This window comes from Hibiscus syriacus, unplaced genomic scaffold (genome assembly GCF_006381635.1).
Source record: "Hibiscus syriacus cultivar Baekdansim isolate YM2019G1 unplaced genomic scaffold, ASM638163v2 tig00111356_pilon, whole genome shotgun sequence".
Lineage (NCBI taxonomy): Eukaryota > Viridiplantae > Streptophyta > Magnoliopsida > Malvales > Malvaceae > Hibiscus > Hibiscus syriacus.
The window spans coordinates 1,379,758-1,402,209 of NW_024063068.1; the positions used below are offsets into that span (position 1 = coordinate 1,379,758).

The following is a 22,452-nucleotide window of genomic DNA, read 5'->3' on the forward strand; positions in this document are numbered from 1 at the left end:
CTGCCGTTATGGGCTCGAGAGCATCATCGGTATCCAAGCATAGGGATGCCATGATGAATTTGCAAGAAATCCTTGAGGCGACAAAAGCACACCAATGAGAGCTGGATCTCGAGGTAGAGAGGCTCAAGGGTGAAGCTCAAGGCATGTTCGAGCAAGACAATACGTTCACTCATGAATACGAGGAGAGTCTTGATGGGGAACAAGAAGAGGAATTGAAAATCTACGAGAAATGGATTATTTGATGGAAGGTTTGGTTTTCCACACGGGGAGGCTCATCAAGTTGGAGCAGATCTCAACTTCGTGGGAAAAGATGGTCACGAGACTTGAAAAAGCCGAGGAAGAGGACAAGGAGATCCAGGGTGTTATGGAGTCATGTCTTGATAAATTGGAGTCCATGGATGACAGGTTCAAGGACGAGACACACTGAGTTCTCGACGAGTTAGAGATGGTTCGAGGGAGTAATGCCTAGAAAGCCAAGGTGATGGCTTTGAGAAATGAGATGGATGAGCTCAAGAAGGAGTTATTCATATTCAATGGAGCAATGAGTGAATAGAGTGCGCTCAAGACCTTCTTGCAATGACTTAGACCAGGGGTGATGCTCAGGGAATAGCAAGGTGATGCCTAGGGACTTTCAGAGGCCATAGATGTAGCCGAAAAGATGACCGAGCTTGCGGGAGACAAGCCAACTAACATTGTGTATTCCAGGCCCATGCCTAGTGATAGTAGTAATAGTGGGGGAGACCGGGAAGAGGTGCAGCTGAGAGATGGTAAAGGAAGCTCTTCGAATGGCTAAGGTGAGTCATCTACTGTTCGTAGCTAAGGAAAGCCATCGGGAAATAATGACAAGGCTAAGTCTGGTGTGAATAAGAATGGAAACAAGGAAAAGATGAAGTGCTACTTCTGTGATGGTCCCCATGTGATAAGGGGATGTCCCGAGAAGCGTCGCCTTGCAACCATTATGAAGAGGATGGGAGAAGGAGAAGTAGCGGGAATTGACGCGGTTTCAAGTGTTAAAGCTGCCAAGCCAGGAAAAAGACTTGGTTCGATTGAGGGGGTCAATGCGGTAAAGCAAGGAACAAGACGAGGTGTGACTGTGGATATTGAGGCAGTCGAACCCAGAAGAAAGTCTGATGCGATTGCGAGTGTCCAAGCAATCAAGTTAGGAGAAGGACTTGGTGAGGCTACATGTTCTAAAGTAATCGAAACAAGGAGGGAGCATGGTGCTACTACAAGTTCTAAATAGTCAATCCAGGATCGAGATGTAAGAGTCTGCATGTGTCAAAGCAGTCGAGCACAGGAAGAGACCCGGTGCGATAGCAAAAGATAAAGTCGTCAAGCCAAGGGTACAGAGTGAGCAAGTTTGATCACAATATGCCGGATGGAGGCGTGGTCCAAGTTGAGGCTTCTTAGGCATAAAGGGACACTTAAGGAGTATGTGAGCCGATTCAGAAAGCTTGTGCTCAAAGTCTCGAGTTTGACTGAAGAAGATGGGTTCTTCGCCTTCATGCTCGGATTGAAGCCATGGGCGAAGAAAGTATTAGAGAAAAGGGAAGTTAAGGAGTTGTTTAAAGCCTTGACAACCACCAATTCCATCAGATAATTTGGAGTCAAGGAGAGAAAGACTTCCAAAGAAAAGTCAAAAGTCGAGGGCAGTGACAATAGATTCTGTGATGAAGGCAAGTCAAAGGATGAGGAATGTTGTTCCTCGAGTGGCAGAGAAAGTCCACTCAATGATGAACCAGATGGTGGATATGAAGAAGATATGTGCATACTTGGAACAAGTGTCAAAGATGCTAAGTTGAGGGTAAGAGTTGAGCAAACGAAGGGTCACCAACTTAAGATGCCAGAAGTGTTGCAAGATTACCAGAGGGGAGCCGAATCATCCAAGGTGATGGATGAGTAGATCGAGTTGTCCAGAGAATATGACGAACCCAGGATTGAAGAGGCATTGAGACTTGGTTCAATAAGGTTTGTTTCTGCCAAGGCGAGTGTGAGCCAAGTGCAGGAAGCGTTGTCCATTTCCAAGGAGTTTGTTGAGCATGTTCGTGTAGAGAACATGGCTTCAAAGACCATCATAAGAGAATGGTCAAAGGACGTGCTTACCGAGGATGTTCAAATGAAGAACAGTCATTCAGAGACTATTAGAAAAAATTCGAAGGGGGCGAAGACATTGAAGGACAAGGCAACCATAGAGAAACTACCCATTTGTAATGTGGGAAGTGACCTCCAACTTCGTGTTAGAAGGGATGAGGCAAGAAGAGGCATTGAAATTTGCCGTGAGAAAGTTATGATGCATTGTGAAACAAAGAACTCAAATGAAAAAGATTCAATGCGAGGAGTGTTAGACTTTGTGGAGTATAAGGGTTGTCATATTTTTTAGTAAATGCAACAAAATCAAAGGGAATGTACATCTCAACACAATTTTGGTGTTCTTTTGAGTTTGATTTGATATATTTAGTAAGAGTAGGTCGAGTAAGACCTAGCATTTTGTGCGGAGGAAACAATGTTTGGAAGGGATCCAAGACTTTGTCGCAGGGCTAGAAGGGTACAAGACAAGACAAATCAAGACTTGTAGGAAAAGGTTCCTACGACGGAGGTGTACTTGTGGGCGTGTTAGCCCATTTCATCACTTAGCGGTAAGAGCCGAAGCAAGTACAACCATTATGGGAGGTTGAGTCCTTATGGGGGCATGAGCAAGTGGAGACATCGAAAGGAAACCAAGTTGATATAAAGTATGACGTGAGGAATCGTAAAGTTACATGCGGCAGAAGCCAAGGCAAGCAGTTCGTATGAGAGGACCGCAACAAGTTAAGGCATTGAGAATTATCCAAGGTGATACAACCCAGGATCATCGAGTGTAGCGACGAAGGCATCGCTAGGTTCGGTGGGGGGATAATGTCACTAGATGTGATCTTTGGGTCTGAGACATTGGTTCAAGTGTCCGACAAGGAGGTTCAAGATAGAGTATCGGGCTTGCCAAGGCCACCAAACTTGGCCCATCCCTTGGAGAATGTTATGGAACCTGTTCATATTGGCCGTACATAATCAAATCCCAATATGATCACAAGATCTCGGTAAATATGGCAAGAGACAACAAATCAGGAAGATATTGTGAGAGAATCTTACCATATCCGGTGTGAACATCTATCCAAGCAAAGAATCCTAATAATTGTTGTAATTGGGTTGGGTTTCCTTGATTTAGGGGATTTTGTATTAATTGGGCAGATCTTAGCCGTTGATATAAATCGATCTAGGCCATTGATTGAGATAGAGCTCAACTATAAATAGAGAGCCTCTCTTCCTCATTTGTAATCATCCATTCTTTTATTCACTTCTTCATTCTCTTGGGAGAGAGTAATAAAGCTCTGAGGAAATTACTCTACTTTCAGTGTTCTTTGTTCCCAAGTTACTTTGTGTTGTTGCCTATCTTGATGGCTAGGAGTAGCCACACTTGTGTTTGCACTTCCACACAATAGTCCAACCTTGGTGGCTTGGAGTAACCATGTTAATGTTAAAGCTTTTACAATCCTAAAAGCCTTGAGGGCTTGGTTCCAACCTTTATGAGTTTGCATGCTCACTAGCCTTGAGTAAGGCTTACTTAGTCGCAATAAAGACCAAAAAATGTCAAGTAGCGTATAAGGTCACATCAGACCTTAACTCTGATATTGCGATATTTTGGATTTGAAGGTTATAAGGTTGTGACAAGTGGACAGACAATGATTGTTTCGTCCGTGTTTGGTGGAAGGTGCAAAACTGGGTAAGTTTAATTTACTTACTGTTCAATTAATTTACTTTGGTAATTGATTTGACAAGGATTTGTGCTCGAGCTAGTCAAGGGTGAATTGAACTAGTTCGTGAAAAAGAGTGAGAGATGGGGAACAAGAGAAAATGAGTTTCTGCACACAAAGGCAAAGAGTGCCATGGTGGGAAACAAGAAGAGAGTCTGATGGGCTCGAGAGCATCGTCCGTGTCCAAGCATGGGGATGCCATGATAAGTTCACAAGAAATCTTTGAGGCAATGAAAGTACACCAAGAGGAGCTAGATCTCGAGGTAGAGAGGCTCAAAGGTGGAGCTCAAGGCATGTTCGAGCGAGATAGTACGTTCATTCATGAAGAAAAGGAAAATCTTGATGGGGAACAAGATAAGGAACTAACAATAGACTAGAGATTGGCTTATTTGATGGAATGTCTTACTTTCTATTCTGAGAGGCTCATCAAGATGGAGCAGTTCTCAACTTAATAGGAAAAAGGGTCATGAGACTTGAAAAAGTCGAGGAAGAGGACAATGAGACCTAGGGTCTTATGAAGTCCTACCTTGATAAATTGGAGTCCATGGATGACAGGTTCAAGGACGAGATACACTGAGTTCTCGATGAGTTAGAGATGGTTCGAGGGAGTAATGCCTAGGAAGCCAAGGTGATGGCTTTGAGAAATGAGGTGGATGAGCTCAAGAAGGAGATGCTCATATGCAAGGGAGAAATTAATGAATGGGGTGCACTCAAGACCTTATTGGAAGAACTTAGACCAGGGGTGATGCTCGAGGAAGAGCAAGGTGATGCCCAGGGACTTTTAGAGGCCATAGGTATAGTCGGAAAGCTGACCGATCTTGCGGGAGACAAGCCAACTAGCATTGTGTCATCCAGGCCCATACCCTGTAATAGTGGAAATAGTGGGGGAGACCGGGAAAAGGCACAACTGAGAGATGATAAAGGAAGCTCTTCGAATGGCCAAAGTGAGTCATCGATTGTTCGTAGCCAAAAAAAGCCATCGAGAAAGAATGGTAAGGCTAAGTCCGGTGTGAAGAATAAGGCGGGCAAGGAAAAGATGAAGTGCTACTTCTGTGATGGAAAAGGCTTTATAGTATCGATATGTTTAGGTGAAGTATTGATACTTCTTCATTAGAGTATCAAAACCACCCTGGGTATCGATATTAATCTTGAGTTTGATGTTTGGAATTAATTTAGTATTGATATCCTTATTTAAAGTACTGATACTTCTTCTTTAAATAGTATCAATATTCTTAGTGTATCGATATCAAAATTGACTATTGGAATTTGTAACTTAATGACGGCATCGATAGTATGCCCTCATTATCCATAACGACGGTATCAATAGTATGCCCTTAGTATCCATACCTTATAAAAGTATCGATACTATATTAACAGAGTATCGATACTACCTGACCAATATCCCTTGAATTTGGACTTCTAGACGAGCAATATCAATGTTGTTGGTCCAGTATCAATATCCTGAACCTAGAAAACTCTATTTTATCTTGAAAAAGACACTCCTCCCATACTCAAAGCCCTTCCAATGCCATCATATTATTTAAAGCTTATGACAGTTTAAGGAGTCCATAATATGCCAATTTCATGCATGAGAAACATCAAAACACCTCATTTCCCTCGTGGACACAATTATACCTATAATGCACTCATACAAGTAAGCAAATTACACTTAATGATCTACAAGCGGTATAAAAGAGTTAGGAGTGTGTTTCATTTGTCCTAGCTACTGGTAAACACCTCCAAGTCACCTAAGAACTAGCTTCTCTGTGTTCTTGCATTAGGAGCTCTCTCCAACTTCTCTTACTAATCATAAGCAAGGAAAATGAATTGCAAACTCGTTTTAGGACTTAAAAGGAGTGAGAATATGATTATTAACCTTTATAAACTGATTGGAAACAACCTAGAGCCCTACAACCCATAACCCTACTAAAACCTCCATCTTAGCCACCATGGCAAAACCTTGAGATGATAAGTTAGAAATTGAGCTCTAGGGAAGGAGGTTAAGAATCTTACCTTCACAAATATGGCCTATAGATGTTGGGTAACCAAGTTCTCCCCTATAGAACTTACAAGAGAAAGAAGAAGAGAGAAAAAGAGAAGAGGAAAAAGATATGATGAGTTCTCATCTTCCTAATATGTGACCTCACCCCAATCAAAGAAAATCAACCTTATTTTTAAACAAGGGTCTAATTCCCTTTTTAGTTCTTTCTCTTTTGGCATCAATTCAAAAATACCATTTTTATCATCTTTTGGGCTCAACTCAAGCCCAACCCATGCCACAGTTAACCCAAATTATTTGTGAACGCCTACCATAGACGCTCAACCCCAAATAGTTTACCCAAAACTACTAGTTTGTTATTCAGGGTGTTACACAAACGGTTGAGAGTCTTTCTCCCTCGATTAATAAAATGATTAATATAATGAATACAATAAAATGACAATGATTTGATTTGATTTTCTCCCAAATAAAATCTAAATTTTTTATTAATATATTCATATTAAAAAATTATAATCTACTAAATAATCATCTAGATACTAAAATCGATATTTTTTTGTAACACTTCAAAAATCGGTATAGATTTTTTTACTGTTCAATAAAAAAATTTCCGACAAATTATTTCAATGTTAATTTCCCTAAGATTGAAATTATTATTTTTTATTATAGATTAAAGAATAATAGATGTTGAATAAAGGTTTAAAGACTAAAATGTGATAAATGAACAATTTGATGATTTTATTGAAAAATGAAACTTCAATGGTTAAGTGATAGAAGAGAAACTTTAATGACTAAAGATATAATTGTAACATGAAATGATTAGTACATGAAGATAAAAAATAAGGACTAGCTATGCAATTTCTCTAAGCGTTTTTAATGAATAAATTACTTATATGATATTTGATTACAATTTAATCATTTTCTTAATTTTTTAAATTATTAATTTTAATTTGTTCCTTGGCGAGGGTTTATTCCACCGACCTCATGAATATGTTAAACTCTGAATATGTTAAAGAAGAGGTGTTGAAGAAGTTAAGTTCTCCACGGTCTTAAACTCTGGATATGTTAAATCCTAGACTGTTTTTAGAAATTCAACCATTTTCTCTCATTTAAGCCAACTTACCTCGTGATTAACGGAATCATTGTTGTTCTTAGAAATCACGAATTTGTGTAACAGTGATTGTAGAAGGATGATTGAATATTCATTGTCAAATGATTAAGAGTATTTAGAACAAAAACTAACAAATACTACTTTACTTTATAATCACCTTAACTTAAAAAAATTGAAGGATCAATACATATTTGGAATCTCAATTTCTTTAGTAATCTCGATTTTAAGTATTACGTAAATTATATTAAATACCTAAATTATCATGTCATGTCACATTAATATTACTGTTTTATTTTTTTAATGGTAGATTATCTAAATAAAAATGTATCGATAACTATTATTTTTCAAAAGTATAATAATTGAGTGACCAAAATAAAAATAAAATAATATGTGAGTGACTAAATGATATTTTGGCCTATTTAAATTGAGTTCGGGAATCATAAAACCTTATGCAATGTTAGTGCCGAACAATTCGGGTCTACTAGAGCAGTGGATTGGAGATGGAACCAGAATTATCAACTCAAATCTACAATTATTCTCTTAAAACTTGGACTCTATTCTACTAACAAAACCAAAGTCAATTAAAAAAAATGAAAACTATCACCAAACAAATACAACAAAAATACAAATTCAACCGCATCAAAAGATTTGATTTCATGAACCTCGGTCTTTTACTACCACTGAAGAAAATTACTACTATGGTACAACTATAAAGGGATTGCATTTGGCCTCAAGCCTTAACCACCCCTAACACTTCCATTAGCATTACCAGTGAGCTTACCTTTAGTCCTGGTCACCACTATGGACTTTGCTGAAGAAGAAGATGAGATGGCTGATCTGTCAAACTCCTCTTTGTCTTCATGGAATGCCTTACTCAGTACATCTTGTAGTTCCACGTACCTCTTCCTTTTAACCGCCCGTTCCTCCGCTGTATCGTTCCCTCCACATGCTAGCTGCGATAGGTCGTCGGCATCCATGATCTTGTTCAACACTTCTGAGCAACGAGGGAAAAACCGTTTCCCGAGTTCAACTGCCGGAGACACACAGATACAAGGTTAGCTTGACTTCCAACATTTCAGTGTTGGTTTACAACCGTGCATGACTCTCGCTTGAGTTCGAGTACCATAGACAGGGAATAAACCAAGAAAATTTGTTATGACATTTTGGTACCTGTTCTGGAAAGTGCTCTGAGTCTATTTAAATGCTCCTCTTGAATCCTGAAAGGTGCCTCATTCAAGTCCACTGTTGTTTGTGCACCGTTTAATCTGTTAGAATTGATAGTTGCTAATTGGAACTCTGATGTTCCATCCACTTGAGCAATATCCATCACAACTTTTGCTTCCATGGGGAATAGGAGTTTTGCCAGTCCAACTGCCAAAGTTAAGAGATGGTTCAAACATTGAATAAAATGAAAATGAAAAGTTGGACCGAAAATTACCTCTATTTTCGAGATACAACAACTTCATCCGGAGATCATCACCAGCCATGGCAAGAGACAAAGAAGCTTCTCCATGCAATGGATCTCTTATTTCGGCCTGCTCCAGTATCTCTATGCACAGCCGGTCCTTCGGAGAAGCCTTCCCTTCCTCGGTCAATTTATAGTAATCGGCAGCCCGGGTGAGCCGCTTCGAGATCTGAAGAGCTTTCCTACCATCAATTGTGATATCTGATGGCCTAGCGCCTTTCGTTAAAAGAGAAACTATAATCTTAGGCTCTTTCCTCATTGCAGCTACATGTAACACCGTATACCCCCTCGAATTCTGATGGTTAACATCGGAGAGCCCGAGGTCCAGCATCTCGGTCGTGGTCTTAGCATCGCAATATGCCACGGCGTAGTGAAGTGCATAGGCCTCGTCTAAGTTCGTATGACCCTCTTTCAGTAGCATTCGAACTAATTCGACATCATCTGAATCCAAAGCCCGATGAATCCGCCTCACATGTTTGTCGGGAAAACCTATGTTCTCCGTCTTGTCTAAACCAAGTTCCAGACGGGCATCAATGATTTGTTTCACAATGTGATGAGGCAAGGCTTTGTCAAGTGTTACAATATCAACATCGGATTTCACAACAGTTTCTATACACTTTGAAACCAGTCTCTCGCAAGCATTACCGCACATGTTTGCAATATAAAGAACCACCAAGACATCATCTATTCCAACCTTGTCCATAATGTTGAGTAGATGTCTCTGCAATTTAAAAACACAACATAAAATTCTTGAAATTTATTAAAATAATGCTATGTTATTCAAATTTAAAAACAAGTATTTTATATTCAAATTTTTAAAATTGTTTTCATTAACGAGATTCACAAACGTAACCAACGAAGAGTGCGAGTACTATATTTTCACCAATTTGCTAATATTTTTTAAGTGAAGGGATGTTTGGAAATCAACAACACTTGCAAAAGTTTATATGATTAGTAGTTATGAGAAGAAGAATGTAGAATTTGGAATTCATAGTAGAATCTACTGACCTGATACAGAGCAATTAATTCAGAGACCTGAAAAACGAAAGCTACATATAAAACCTCAGAAATGAAATCGACGGCCGGTCTACATCCCACGTGGGAGCAACCATCGTCAACGCAAAGGAAAACGCCTTCAGGAAACGGTCTCACTTTACCGGTATACAAGTAAGCGAGAACCGCAACGAGCGAATCGTAGCCGATCTCATAGTCCCTAGCCAACTCTTTGAGCTCGAACTTAACTCCACCGTCTCTAAACCCCGCGAAAACCGTCTTGAAGACGGAACTCCTCGCAGACAAAATGCAACGGTGAACGGCGACCTCTCGGCCGGAAGAGAGCGCGATTTTGGCATCGGAGTAGAATGAATCGGAGTCCTTTGATTCGAAAAGGGAGTCGAGGTTTCCGGAGAGGATTTGAAGAGAGGCGACGTCGGGAGTACTCAACGGTTCCGATGAAGGAAGCGTTTCGGCGGCGACGATGCAGCAGGTGCTGCTGATTTCGCTGGAATCCGAGAACCCGTTTCTGTGATCCATAGAAACAAAAGGGGATACACTATTTGAAGTGGAAAGTGATCAGTATAGATAAGTGAAGGAAGAAACGATTCGCTATGGAATTACTGAGTTGAAACGAAAGTCAAAGGAGGGAGATAAAGAGGAAGAGTTTGGGCATTGATGAGCTTCCATCAGCTGGTGGAAGCAGAACATGGGCGTGACGGACGACTAAAATTAGAAAAAGAATAAATAACCAAGTATTAGACTTGGGTAAACTACACTTCTAGTATATAAACTATTACTTTTGTTCTGTTTGGTATCTAAACTTTATTCTTTTTCAAAATCTCCCTAAAGTTAAATACTTAACTGTAATATTAATTTATCACCATAAAATAATATCATATCACCATTGAGAAAAAAAAACATCATATCAATAGATCTATAATTTTTTAATAATGAGATACTAAATTAAAACTTAAACGTTAGGTACGATTTAAAAAATTAAAGTCTAGGTACTAATAAAGAATAAAAATAATAGTTTAGATACTAAATTTATGGTTTACCCTAGCTACTTTTAGTAGATATATTATTTATTTACTTATTTCTTCTGTTTAAAGATTGCCTTTTCCTTTATCCCAGCTATTCGTCCGTACATCAGGATCTTGTATTTCCTTGTTTTGCCCTTTCTTCTGTCCTACTTTCTGATTTCCGATTCTGAATTTAACGGCTACGATTTGTTTTCAGAATCAAAGTTGACTAAGCCTGATTCTTATTTTAATTTGATTCAATTTTTATAAATTATTAAGTTATTTTTGACATAATATTATTTTATATTTATGTATTGTATATATAAATTGTCGAAATTACTTTTTTAGCTTGATGATATTGGTACTAAAAAAAAGTGTGTTTTGAGAATGGGATGTTCATTAATCATTTTTAGATCAGATATGATCGAACATATATAAAATTATATTTTATAAAATAATTAAAATTTAATTTTCAAAATGGAAATCAAAAAGATAACTTTAAGACTCTCCTTTTAAAACTAAAATAAAAAAAATTAGATTCGAGAGTTGATTACATGTAAAAAAAAATGAGAACACCTATATGACTATCACAATTGAAACCTTGTTAACTATATGAATTCAAATTAAAATTCTAAATTAGTATCTCTTAAAATTAAAATATGAATGAAAATATAATCAATTGAGTGAATTTATATTAAAATAAAAATATTTGCAGTATTTGTTTCACATTTAAGCTACTTTAGAGACTATCTCATCGTCATCTGAATAAAATGATATCAGCTCAAACAAAAAATAAAAATTTTTACGCAAATACATACATATTTTATAACGCATGAAATAATATTAAAAATGCGATGGTTGGGATTTAGGAATTTAAGCATGTAAGATCAAGGTCGAATCCCACCATCGTCACTTTTAATATGCAATTTGTAAAGTTCTATATAAATTCTAATTACATATTAAGTATGTACTAACCCTAATTAGGAGAGTAAACTCTGACCTAAACTTTTTGTAACAAAAAAAAAATAATATTAAAAATGCAAATGTTTATACATACATAATCAAAAGAAAGTAGTGTTTTCCTTAACTTAGAGATGGGTATGAGATACAAACCCGACGGATTCTGATCCGACCCGATTGGATCGATTTTTTTTTAAATTGGGTTAGAGTCGGGGCGGGTCAAGTTTTTTAAAGGTGATGTTCGGGTCGAGTCTGATTCGGGTATAGGACCCCAAAAAATATAATTTTACCTTATATATTTATGAATAATTACAATAATACTCCTCTATATATTATTTTTTTCAATTATGTTACTATTTTTATTGAATAAAAATAATATTTTTATTATTTCAAGTCGGATCGGGTTTAGATTTTATCTCAAAAAATTGGATCGGGTTCAGGTCGGGTGAAGGGTATATATTTTTCAAGTCGGATGAATGATGTAAAATTTTTGAGTCGGATCGAGTTGGTCTAAACCCAACCTATATCCACCCCTACTCGTAACTAAAAGAAAACAAAAAGAAAAAAAAGGAAAATATTACCAATTTTTATGTTTGTGTTATGAGTACATCAATAAATTGAAGATTTATAAAAATATAAACAAGGAAATAAAAAAATAAAAAAATAAAGAGATTTTGAGAAATTATGATTATTTGAGAAGATGAATGATCATTTAAGTTAGATGACGATGTTTTTGAATGTCAAGAATATTAAACAGTAAAGTTAAGATTGTAAAGTGCATTGCCTGTTTCAACTCATTAAATCAATTTAGGGGAAATTTTTTTACCCACAATTTATTTTCTATTGATTTTACCTTTTTACTTCAATTAAACACCAAAATATTATTAAAAAATATATATTTTTCATAGAATATTTTCCTACAATCAAACACATTTTAAATTAAAGTATGATTTAATTGCATCACATGTCTTCAAAGTATAATCCTCATTTTAAATTGATTCCTAAATTTTAAAATGCTCTAATTTCATCCCTAAACTATGACTCATTCTAAATTGTTCCTCAAACTTTTGAATATTTCATTTTCATCCCCAAAACATGACCTTAATTCTAAATTAGTCCCCAGACTTTTTGAACATTTCAATTTCATCCCAAATTATGCATATATACCAATAACATCCCTTGTTAATAAAGTCATTAGGCCAAGTTTTATTATTATATGTTTGGAAAAAAAACAAAATTTAGGTTAAACTATAGTTAAAACTAATTACATATTTGGATGAACTAGGGGATGAAATTGGAATATTCAAAAGCTACATATAAACAAAATGAAGAAATAAACAACTATAACTACAACAAAAGTCATTAAAAATTATAGAATATAATAAGTAAAAGTACACTAATGGTCTATTGGCTATCGTATCTCAGTCAATATATTAACGTTCAGTTTAAGTGTCATCAAATTTCTAACGAAAATAGATAAATTTGGAACATATGAAATAAGTAGTATCGTTTGTAACTTTTAATGATAAGGAGACTCAATAAAATAATACTTTATAATCAAAGGACCATTTCATAATTTTCAATGGTTAGATATCTCATCAAAACAAGCACTATATACTTTACCCAAAATAATATTATGTATATCTTCACGCATTGGCATCATCAGTCAAACCAAAAGCTTAGGGTAAAAGGGCGGCTAAAATGGTTGGAATTTTGAGCCAAAATTCAAGGGCGGAAAGCTGACGTGTGTTGCGGCCGTTATCAAATTTTCGTCACTATTCTTCCTTTTTTTTTTCAATTTGTAAACTTAGACAAACACGTTTTTCGCTTCGCGTAATCGTCACTGATTGAGATATTTTACTTCGATCTGGATTTTTAATTATATTTGTTTTTTTATTAATTTAGGATGTTTATATGTGATAGTATATGCATTAAAGACACTCAATAATTTGACAATCTTTTTAAGAACCATCGTGCTTTGAAGAACAATCCCGGTTGCTCATCATTTAATTGAAGATAGGGAAATTTGGAAATGTAATTGCAACAAAGGATGGAAATCTAGATATGGCTCCAAGCTGCTGAGTTTAAAGCTTAATTTGGCTTCGGATTGATACCATTACTCTATTGTGGTAACAAGTTTGGTATAATATTCAATATGAATTCATCCATGAAGCTTGGAATAAGTCTTTCTGGGTTAAAGCATTTTCTTCTGATTACTGATATTCCTTTTTAGCTGTAAGACAAACTTGATCCAAATATATCACTATGCACTTATTTCTTTTTTGCTTGTATTGGAAGGCAATAATACTTGCTTTTCCCAACGAAGATGAAGACTATAACTGCATATGATATTCCCATGATTTATTGTGGGTCCCTCTTGACCCTAATCTCCTTAGTAATTTTTTTAATAATAATATGAAAAATTGTCTTTAATAGGTGTTTAATTTCATCCTTAATTATGTAGCTGGTGTTAATCATGCTTTAAAAAGAGTAAAAGCATGTAATGTAATTTCACATCGATAAGGAAAGTGTTTTTAGATAGGTTTATAAGAAGTCTTTTCTTATTTTTCTTGTTTAATGTGGAGTGACAAGACCATCATACTTGTAAACACTAATTTTTTCATATTATTTTTATTATTATTATTTTCATTATTTTCATTATTATTATTATTATTAATATATATTATTATTATTAAATAAATAAATTACAAGACCCGAAGGCCCATTTTACAACCAGAATCGGCCCGTTTCCAACACAGGCCCAACAGAAGCCAATCTGGCCCAACAGACGACCCAAACACTCTAGGGTTTGTATCATTTCTGCTAGGGTTTCTAACCCTAGCGCCGCCGCCGCCTCAGCTATCTCTAGCTGTCAGCCTTTCCACCGTCAGATCAAGACAGATCTAAGGGCCCAAATAGTTCCAACAAATGAAACCCTAGGGTTTCATAACCCTAGGTAATCATCTCGCCTCCACCGCTTCCAGAAGCTCAACCTGCCGCTGCCATGCTGCTACGATGCCAACCGAAGCCTCCAGAAGCCAGCTGCCACGATGCCAACCGAAGCCTCCAGAAGCTAGCTGCCCCTCCACGTCGCAGCTATGGGGTGAGTCACCACATAGTTTGGTGACTCACCGAACTTCACCCATGAGACCGTTCCGACGAGAGCCTCATCGAAGCTATAAAGCTTCGGTTCACCTGCAAACAAGAAACCAGAAAACAATACATACATAGGGAAGAACCTGAGAGAAAAAACGACAAGAGACGGACAACAAACCATAGGCAAAAATACATAAATCAACAACCAACTGACAAAAGAGAGAGGAACTTACCAAGCGTCATCAGAGCCCAAACGTCACCGAAATTTTTCGTTTAAACCGAAGGTAAAATCTTCGGTTATTTTTTTAAATCTAAGGCAGTCTAGTGGTTTTTAGGGAGAAATAAGGTAGGATTTGGCATGGGGAGATTTAGGGCTTTATTTTGGGGTATTTTTGTAAATCCGGCCACCATCGGCAGTGGCTGACGACCATCGGCAGTGGCTGACGACGGCGATTGGTGCTGGAAACGGTGGCCTACCGGAACTCGGCAAGAGCCTTTTAGAGATGGAGAGGAGTGGCAGCACAAGTTCAACCCCCCATGTTAGAAGAAGAGATATCATATATGTTTCGGGATTCTATTCCCGCTCCTTTCTTCGAGTTAATGCAGGCAAATCCTACGAAGGAATTCGAGAATCTTGTGACAAATGGAGAATTAATTGAGAATATAATCAGTGAAGAAAACTCAAAAGTCACATCCAAGAGCCCAACGGATCAAAAAGTGAAAGCTGATGATGTAAATGAGTGTCGCATCCAGAGTCCTCGCAATTGCAAAAGAAAATGAGCAAATAGTTGTTCGGAACGACCAAAGAAAGTCATGCGATCAAGAAAAACTTTGGAAGTGTTCCAAACTTCCATTTCAGACTTATACCCTCATTTAGTTAAAGGTCGATACATCACACCAAGACCAATGAAAGTACCACCAAACCCTTCTGCCCATTGTTATGATCAAAATAGCTTCTGTAATTTTCACTTGGGGGTAAAAGGGCATTCAACAGGGAGTTGTTGGCCACTGTTAAAATAAATAGAGACACTTGTTGACAAGGGAGTCTTAACACAAGAAATGATCAAGAGATGGGGGGCAAATAAGGATGAAAATCCTGGGCCGATAACACACCCAACATTAGAGGAGTAATGATGCATAAACAAGTGGAAGTGTTATCTACCACTGTAGTACCTTTCTATTTTCAGCATCTTGTTTAAACTTGTTTTTTGTTCCTTTCTCCACCTTTTGTGCAATAAATAAATTTGTGTTGCTTGTAAGGTTATGAGCATTGAGTCAATTTTGCAATCTTGCAGTTCTTTGAATATCAACTAGAGTTAAAAACTCTTTAAATTATTAGAGTTATAATCTTTGACAAAATATCAAGATTGAAAACCAGAAAAACAAGGACCCTTGACCTTACCTCAGATGAAATATACCCAAACACTATCCTATTACAAATATGAGATAACATTCTCTTATTGAAAGAAATTACAAAAAGGCTTGGTATTTATATATATGAGTGTACAACGTGGGGCATCGTTGGTGTAACATTGCAAAACTGACTAGATTGCTTTTCTATTGATGAAGTTCAACGATGAAACTTTGACAGATCTAGTCTAAAGTCATTTGGTAATGATATTTTCTAAATTTCACCAAAACACCTAGACTATAACAGGTTCTTCTTAACAAGCTTAAGAAATTGGATTTGGAGACCCGTGTTATATTATTGTATATACAATAAAGCTTGAGTTATCCCCCTAAGGCAATTGGTTAATAGCCCCGGCTTTATGGATAATATTCAGCTAGTCTGTTATGCTTGAGTTATCCCTCTAGAGTAATTGGTTAATCGCCCCGGCTTTATGGATAATATTCAACTAACATATTATACTATTATATGCAATAAAACTGTCCCTCTAGAGCAATTGGTTAATCGCCTCGGCTTTATGGATAAGTTTCAACTAGCCTGATAAAGGTTATTGTATTATTATATACAATAAAGCTGAATTTAGCTAGCCAAAATGGAAAAAAGTCACTAAATAAAAATGGACTAAGGGAGTTACGAAACACCTGTTATAGTCAACTTCACACAAGCACACATAAATTTCATTATTCGATCGATGTTTTCACATTGCTTTATCAAGGATTTCAGAGAATTGAAATGGAAGTATTCTAAAAGATCTAGTAATCGTTATGCTAGATTGTGTCATTTTGTACACATCCGATTAAAATACCAAGTCCTTAAAGTGAGGCATGTGACAAAGTTCACAAAGAGCGAGAAAAGAGTGGCATCTAAAATAGATATAACCATAGAAAATAGGAAAGCCATCATGAAACTAAACCAAATTTTGATACTTGTCAAAGAGCTATAATTCTCAAACATTACAGAGTTGTTGATTCTTTTGATATTCTTTGAATTCATGCTTATGATTTGATTTTATTGTGAACCTGTGATAGGCAACATTTTACAAAATCCATTCATAAAGAAAGGAGAAAAACATTTTCAAACATGACAGTCTCAAATGAGGAAGGTCCTTGAAGCAAGTTATTGTTTATTCTACCTCTATTGTAGAAAAAATGAGACCAGAATGATGAAGGATTTCACTTTCTTGAAAGCAAGTGGTCCAAAAAGCCAGAAAGTCTGGAGAATTGAACTTGTAACGCTCTCCTATGACATCATTAGCAATCCATCAAGAAAGATTATCACTTATCTCAGGCTGAGGGTGATAAGCATCACTAGGCAAATTATTTTCCCCAACCATCAATCCATGTCTCTAGCAGATTCTCCAATCACAGAGCTATAAATCCCATTAAGGTGTATTATGGGAATGAACAAGTCCACCACATGCACTCTGGTTATACCATGATGCTGGCTCAAGTCTTGATACATCATTGCTACTTCTTCCATGTCGATCATTTTCCTTGTCAGGATTATATCCATTATGTCTTTCAGAAGATTGCTGAACTTAAATTTGACATCAGAACAAATTCTACACTTTTATGCCTTTTATATTAGGTAATATTGGTTACATGATTCCAAAAGTAAAGATAACCAGTTTTACTATCAACCAAACCTTTCCATGGTTCGGGAAGAGTGGGATATAACAGTAAGTATCTTGGAGCAACAGAAGAGGTAGTCACTGTAGCAGTTATTGTAAGAAAATGTACCAACAAAAATCTTCTAGTTCATCACGATGATGTTTATTTATTTCGTTAAGGTTGTTACACTGGATGCCACCGACAACAAGGTCGAATTCACCAAATCTACTCATTAATTGCTCCAACCGATCACCATTCAGTTCTTGCGCATCTGTTTTCAAAGGAATGCCAAGATAGTAGAAGGCAACCTCTACATCACTGATCCTAGAGAACAGAGACAGGACATTGATACCACCGGGGAACATGTCTCTAGCAGATTCTCCTCATCGTGTATGGTTTTTAGGGAAACCTAGAAGCATTTCCACATCATCATGTTCAAGTGGAACAACTTTATTCACCCATACCAAATTCCATTTTCGGCACTCATCAAGAACATACTTCTGGACACTCGAAGGTGTCTCATCGTCATAAGTTTCAAGAGCCTTATGGATCATTTCTGTCAATTTGGCACTTCCTATACGTATTTGTAAACAGTTCCACTTTGTTCTTGGATTCCAAGAAGGCCACCATTTTTTTTTCAATGGAAAAGCATCATGTATGATGAGTGGAGGAAGCATAATAAGAGGAAATCTGTTCTTAATTGGCAGATTATGAATATAGCCCCTTTTCCGTGCAACAACACAAAAATACTTTGAATCTACAAATTCTGGCTCTACATCGTGTAAGTACCGTGACATTTTTGTCCAAACACCAATTGGAGCAAGTACCACGTTCTCGTAGTAGAAATAAGGAGGCCCAATAGCATCTTCTGGAAGTGTTCTTTGAGTTATCTGACCTGGTTCGATAGAAACCCCAAAACCAATCATTAGACTTAAAAGATGAACTGCATGAGCGTCTTCATTAAGAAGTTTATTTTCAAGCTTCATCTGCTTCTTCCTTTTCAAAAAATCATAGCCCGAGTTTTATCTTTTCTTGTAATTAGGGTCATTGTATAATGGCTTCCTATTTTCTACCGGAAGAAGTGCGTCAGCAGCCTTAGCCATTTGAGCAGCACATATAAAATCTGTCAACTCTGTAATTGATGAATCCAGACCACATCTCTCTATGGCTATTGAAGCCTCAACCTCTGAGTTCCCCATTTTCGTCAAGTATAATAGTTTATTCTCCTCATCAGAATCAGAATTCAGGATTTCCTCGATATCAGAAGAACTATCAATATCTGTGAAATCATCCTTAAAGATCGCTTCATAATCATATGAGTAGTTATCAAAATCAACATGTTGCATGGAACAATATATTCTAGAAATAGCCTTCACTGAAAACAAGGTTCACCGTGTCAGCCTAGAATGAATTACCAAGTGATTTATACCACTCTGTCCGACTAGATTCCTCCAGATCCAAAGAATAGGTACCTCATTCAGAAGAGGCACATATCTCAGACATTTCCATAAGAATGATTGAGTACTTCTTAAGTTTGTGACAATATGAAGAGAATTCCTAAAATTACTTGACAACTACTGTTTAGTGATACCATAATGAGAGTATTCAAGATAAATAGATTTGGGGCATGAATAAAGCCATAAGTACCCACAACAATGTATTGTAAAAATTAGACCACGTAGGGATCATAATATTCAAGTCAAACAGACATTGAGAGTGAATCAGAAGCAAAATGTTAGGGCATCTCGAAAGCTCATTTCAGACATAAATGATTCATGTGGAGCATTCTGAAAGCCCACGTCAATATGAATATTTGGGCATTTTGAAAGCTCACATCAACAAAAAGCAAATGATGGGGCATGCTCAAAGCCCATTTCAATCAAAATAAGGATTGTTGACGCATTTTGAACGCTTGTATCAGCAAATATTGGGGTATGCTAAAGGTCTACATCATCATGTGTTAAAGATTATTGACTTGAGTAAATATTTCCAATGAGACAAAAAGGTATGAAGAATGAAAATTGTGAAGCAGTGACAGTCGAGCTGACTATACATAATTACTTCGTTCATCAGGCAGTTGTATTAGGGTCCTGTTGTTGAACAAATATCTACTCATCAAGTATGATTTAAAATACCCAATCTTCTTAACCATGTGTCATATGACAGCTTGTTCTTTGTTAAGATACATCACAGTTGCATGAATAAAGATGGTCCCCAGGTAGACCATTCAATTTAGGGTTCAGTTCCTCAAAATCTCAGCTTTGAATTTTGTATTCCGTGTGTCAGTGATGATTGGAAATATTTATTTGAGATTCATGGCAATTAGTTTCAACCATACTGTTGGGGTTACCAAGATGCTTTACACATCAGTTCTTGTTTGAATTTTATCCTTATTCCTGTTGTTACTGGGGTTATCATTACCAGTCAGACTGAATTGAGTTTTCATCTATTTAGGTTATCATATGCATTTCATCTCTAACAGTAAGAATTTCCATGAACATCTTTATGTACATGGCCCCTATAACGGATGTGTTTCTGCGTCCTACAACACTCATTATGAAAGAAAACGTGATCAATATCACCCTTTCCCAAGATGATATCAAGACCAGTTGGTATCTCTTATTCAATTCAGCATTAACATATTTTGTGAATTTGACCAACCTTTTGGTCATGCCAACATATCACTTGTATTCCCAGCAAGTTTTGTTCTCAAATGATCTTGTGACATCAAACAAAAGTTCTGAACACTATGAAAGAGCTTCCCTGACCAGCAATCCGAGTAGAAACCACATAAGATGATGCATGTGTTGTCAAATGTTTTATGAACCAGTTATTCTGATGCTGAACCAATGCTGCAGATCATATGATGTTTTCATTTATTGATGCAAGATAAAGTCTTTCTTCTTCAACCCCAAGGTCCGAAGTGAGATATGATGAATATTTCCTTCCACAGAAGGGAAGCAGAAATTTTAACAATAAGAAACTAATGGAGCCAACTAATATTGAACGACAAGTTGTTGTTAAACATCCCAACATGATATGGTCCAAGTTGCCTTGTTCGAGATCTAATTAGATGTGGAGAAATGAAAGGAATTAGGATAAATCCTCCTTATGATATATTTCAAGAGTCAAATCAGAACAGACTCTACTTTCCTAATTAATTTACTGAGTCAGGCATATCTACATCGACAATCTTCAAAGATGATAGATTCTCTCTTCAAAGATGATATATTATCTTTTCAAAGATAATCGCTTTATTGGATTTCTACACAAGTCCAAACAAAGAAATTCGGTTTTATCCACAATAAAATGGGGGCATCAAGGTCATAATTCTGACTACAGCAATAGTTCCATAAATAAAACATTTCTTCTGAGACTTACATGAAACAAAAAAGATACAAAGATACACGCTGACCAGATGGTTCTTCAAAAATGTAAGCTTGATAGCATAAGTTGCTACACTGATATCCAAAGGTAACCCTGGCAATAAATGATGAAATGAAGGAAGACCGAGTTTGCCACTTTGAAGTCAAATGAAGATTGCATCAACATTCATGCATTCATAAGAACATCATTTACACAATAGACAATGCATTACATTAATACATCTGAGTGCATTTAAACATGAAGTTTTACAGATCTTTGTATGAACAAGAAGATTCATGATGAAAAATACCTTATAAGAAGAAGGTAGAATTCAAAACCTCAAATACAGGAATCACACAAACATATGAAGAATAGATGGACACAATCCACAAAAGAAACATTATTTTAAAATGGGACATGTTACCCAAGCATCAAGTTATTTCAATGAGAAAACGATTTCCAAAGTTTCTCATTTAATCTTTTCTAAAAAAATAAATTGTTTAATAGTAAGAAAACGATTTCCATAGTTTTTTACTTAATAAACTATTTCCCACATCTGTAAGCCATTCAGTGCATGATGTTTTCAAAACCTTCGGGTCATCCATAAGACATGCAGTGCAGGATGTTTTCAAAAAGCCTTCGGGAGCTTTTTGATATTTTCAAAACCTTCGGGTCATCTGTAAGCCCTTCAGTGCATGATGTTTTCAAAACCTTCGGGTCATCTGTAAGACCTATAGTGCAAAATGATAGGACTTCTGGACATAATGTTTTCAACATTTTCATCCTACTCAAAAGAAGCCAAATAAAAAAATTATTGTTTTCTTCGTCTTTGCTCTATTCTTGTTAACACAAGAATGAACAAAGAGTGGCAGCTGTAAACACTAATTTTTTCATATTATTTTTATTTTTATTATTTTCATTATTATTATTATTATTATATATTATTATTATTATTAAATAAATAAATTACAAGACCCGAAGGCCCATTTTACAACCAGAACCGAACCGTTTACAACACAGTCCTAACAGAAGCCAATCTGGCCCAACAGACGACCCAAACACTCTAGGGTTTGTATCATTTCTGCTAGGGTTTCTAACCCTAGCGCCGCCGCCGCCTCAGCTATCTCCAGCCGCCAGCCTTTCCACCGTCAGATCAAGACATATCTAAGGGCCCAGATGGTTCCAACAAATGAAACCCTAGGGTTTCATAACACTAGGTAATCATCTCGCCTCCACCGCTTCTAGAAGCTCAGCCCGCCGCTACCATGCTGCTATGATGCCAACTGAAGCCTCCAAAAGCTAGTTGCCCCTCCATGTCGCAGCTATAGGGTGAGTCACCACATAGTTCGGTGTCTACAGAACTTCACCCATGAGACCGGTCCGACGAGAGCCTCATCGAAGCTATAAAGCTTCAGTTCACCTGCAAACAAGAAACCAGAAAAACAAGACAGAAACAGAGGGAAGAACCCCATAACAAAAATGATAAGAGACGAACAACAAACCATAGGCAAAAATACGAACCCACAACATGCAGTAAATCAACAACCAACTGAGAAAAGAGAGAGGAACTTACCAAGCGTTATCGGAGCCCAAACGTCACCGGAAATTTCTGTTTAAACCGAATGTAAAATCTT

The 22,452-nt window shown here is 36.7% G+C and overlaps 1 protein-coding gene across 1 annotated transcript; it reads right to left on the bottom strand.

Moving 5' to 3' along the window:
- Positions 1-7,539: 7,539 nt before the first annotated feature.
- Positions 7,540-10,030, bottom strand: LOC120159268 (BTB/POZ domain and ankyrin repeat-containing protein NPR1-like). Its single transcript, XM_039169901.1, has 4 exons — positions 9,369-10,030; positions 8,334-9,081; positions 8,066-8,266; positions 7,540-7,925 (listed from the first exon to the last, which is right to left on the bottom strand). The coding sequence occupies exons 1-4, from the start codon at positions 9,891-9,893 to the stop codon at positions 7,633-7,635; spliced, it is 1,767 nt and encodes a 588-aa protein (XP_039025832.1). The 5' UTR covers positions 9,894-10,030; the 3' UTR covers positions 7,540-7,632.
- Positions 10,031-22,452: the final 12,422 nt, after the last annotated feature.

Bases quoted from the DNA above. Each gene is read 5' to 3' on its own strand.
- LOC120159268 (XM_039169901.1), bottom strand. From the start codon at position 9,893: ATGGATCACAGAAACGGGTTCTCGGATTCCAGCGAAATCAGCAGCACC. The intron at 9,082-9,368 runs GTCAGTAGATTC...TTTAAATTGCAG, and splicing joins AATTAATTGCTCTGTATCAG to AGACATCTACTCAACATTAT. The intron at 7,926-8,065 runs GTACCAAAATGT...TGTCTCCGGCAG, and splicing joins CAGAGCACTTTCCAGAACAG to TTGAACTCGGGAAACGGTTT.